The 2,841-nt window shown below is 40.2% G+C and overlaps 1 protein-coding gene across 1 annotated transcript; it reads right to left on the bottom strand.

Moving 5' to 3' along the window:
• Positions 1-1,527: 1,527 nt before the first annotated feature.
• On the bottom strand, positions 1,528-2,654 carry PNRC1 (proline-rich nuclear receptor coactivator 1; the record flags this gene model as incomplete). Its single annotated transcript, XM_010081168.1, has 1 exon — positions 1,528-2,654. A coding segment is annotated over one exon (441 nt), but the record flags the coding sequence as incomplete, so codon positions are not given.
• Between the last annotated feature and the right edge of the window lie 187 nt (positions 2,655-2,841).

Here is a 2,841-nt window from a genome sequence, read left to right as displayed (position 1 = left end):
GTAAGAGAGGTAACAATCAGGGGGGTAATTTGATGCCAGCTCCAAGGGGCTGGGAAGAAAAGGCTGATGGTAAGAGAGATAACAATCAGGGGAAAAAAAGGGTTCCTCCTTTTAACTAAGGCCAGCCTACATGGTTGATGGAAACTAGCTCTTGTCAAGCTAGTTATCAACATCCAAGATGATCACAAGTTCAGCTGACCAAATCCACCATTGCCCAAAGCCACAGGGAATTGTTAGAGGCATTTTCCTTAGCGCCCGATGACATTCAGGCAAAAGAACAAAAAAAAAAGCACAACAGCACATTAATACAGCATATACCAAATATAGTAAACTGGGACTTACAGTCTACGTGAGTCATCCTTCTTGAGAGGCTACTAGAGTTTTTCCTTTGCCCTAATACTGTTAATAAAAAAATTAGAAAAGGAGGATTTTTGTTTTTAGAAGACAAGCTAGGACATGCTTAATTCTGGAGTATTTACATTAGGCAGCAAACTGGGCTGTTGAAGCGATCCATTTACCTCAAGCATGTACCATCATTAATCAAGTAACACAGGTCTATTTTGCAAGACAGTGAACATGGAAGTCTTTGGGCAGACTAAAAATTTTGTATGAACTCTTAGTTTAGAGCATATGTAGTTGAAAAGCCTAGCAGCACTATAAGGAAGAATTTCTATAAACAAAGCAAATAAATTCTCGCTTAGCTTTTGACCAATCTCATTTCAAAGCTATGTTAACAAATACTGCCAATTCACACGCACGGAACAAAGTGATGCTATGCATCGGCAGCAGTGGTGCACATGAACGTAGCTAACGTTGCTCACTCGGAGTCTCTGACACCACTGCTCACGCTAAGGAACCACAGCACCCAGGACCCTGCTGCTAGCTTTTCCTTCCCAGCACACCAGTGCCTGGGGAATACGTTTTTTTCAGTGGATCCAAAACCTTAAAAACGCTTTTCTATCTTACGCAAATTTCACATATTTCCTGCTTTATTCATCTTATTTAAATACTAGATTAGTAAAATAACTACAAATCTATGTTATCTCCTCAACGTGCCTGTCAGACTAACCTACAGTCCAATTTCTTATTAAAACAGAGGAATGTAATTTCCAGCATAGCCATCAGCAAGAGACAGATCTGGTGAAAAATACCACATTTAACTTGCCCCCATCCATATCTTTCCGTCATTGCTACTTTTCAGTATTGACTAGTTTAATAACCACTTACTATGAAAACAGTTAAAGAGCACCGCAGCATGAATTTGCATGTGCAATTGCTCAACTTTCTTGAAATATGGATTTTCAAGAAACAAAAGGATAAGGAACCTAGAATCACATATCACAAAGGAAACATTTTTTTAAAAACAGAATTCTTAATGAGCTACGTAATCTCTTAATTATTTGGATAGTTAAGGCTGAGAAGGATAAAATATTCCTACTGATGCACTAGAAGGCAATCAAGTAATTTAAGTTCACATACTTGAACTGACGCACACACACACACAAAAGCAAAACACAGACATGCTTAAGGGGAGGCCAAATTGTTTTATTTAATTTTTTAATGACCAATTGGATTTTTGGCAGAAAGCTCTGCTCTTTTTTTTTTTTTTACTTTTTTTTTTTCTTTAGAGGAATCAGCAGTGCTCAAATTGATGGGTTGGAATTTTACTCAAATTCCAGTTAATTTTAAAACAAACAGACGAACAGGAATTACAGATACTGTTTCCAGAGCAGAGAGCAAAACTTCACATTTGTATGAAAATTCCATGTTTGTAGTTGATTGGGACAGAGAATGTGAAACTATTGTCAGTAGTGCATGAATAAAATATTCACATTTGATCTGGAACCTTAAAATCAGGAAGCTGTACTCTCCTTTCAAAATTTTCATTACCTTGTGCAAATCAAGTCAAGTCTTCATGTGTCAAGCACACACTTAAAATTGTCCATATTTTATATACAAGACATCTACCACGCAGGCAGTACAAAATACATCCTTTCATAACAAAACTAAAATGTACCTCTCAAAGTATGAACAAGAATATACACATAATACATGATGTACACTATTTACACAACCATAAAAAATATAATACAAGGATTTTTTTGAATGGGATTATAAGACTTGACAGTCTTTTGCAATTTTTGTTGCAACAAGGCATGTTTAAGTTTCCTGGATGGAGTTTTCTTTGACAATTACTTAAGATATCTTGGAAACTAGACTTGAACTTTGAGGAGAGTTTTCAAATGGACTGCCATCAACTCCCTGTTTTGGTCAGACGGTTCAGCTGTGCCGCCCACCCAGTGACTGGGAGGCTTTGGAAGGACACTAGGAGATGGTGGGTCACTAAATTTTGCCCCAGCATAGTTTTCTTTTTGGCTCGCTTCAGTTAGGGCGACAGGTTTCTTGGACTTGGCATTTCTGAAGTTCTCTGTGTTTTTAAGTGGCTTTTTCTCCTGCTTCTGCATTACTTCTGGCGATACGGAATCTTGCCAAAAGTTCTCTATCTTTTTCACCGAGGTCATCTTGGTCAGTGGCATGGTACATTTACTCTTCTGTCTGTTAATCTTTGGTGGTTCACACAGATGGAACCCGTGAACAGGCTGGCTGTACGCGACGGCAGCCTTCTCGCTCTTCCCGATCTTGTTCTTTAAGAACTGCAGAGACAGAGAATTCCTGTCAACACACGACCCCTCGCCTCAAGCGGTGCCTGCGGCCGCGCACGGCACAGTTCTGTCACCGCGGCACCTGCCCGCCGGACACCAAGCCGCATTCCCGCACCGCGCTCCCGAAGCACGGCACCGGAGACACGGACCGAGGAGCCGGGGCCCCTTCCCCTCCAAC

This window comes from Pterocles gutturalis, unplaced genomic scaffold, assembly GCF_000699245.1.
Source record: "Pterocles gutturalis isolate BGI_N339 unplaced genomic scaffold, ASM69924v1 scaffold10899, whole genome shotgun sequence".
In the NCBI taxonomy this organism is placed as follows: Eukaryota; Metazoa; Chordata; class Aves; order Pterocliformes; family Pteroclidae; genus Pterocles; species Pterocles gutturalis.
Note: the sequence above shows the minus strand (reverse complement) of the source record. Positions and strands in the feature narration are given on the sequence as shown.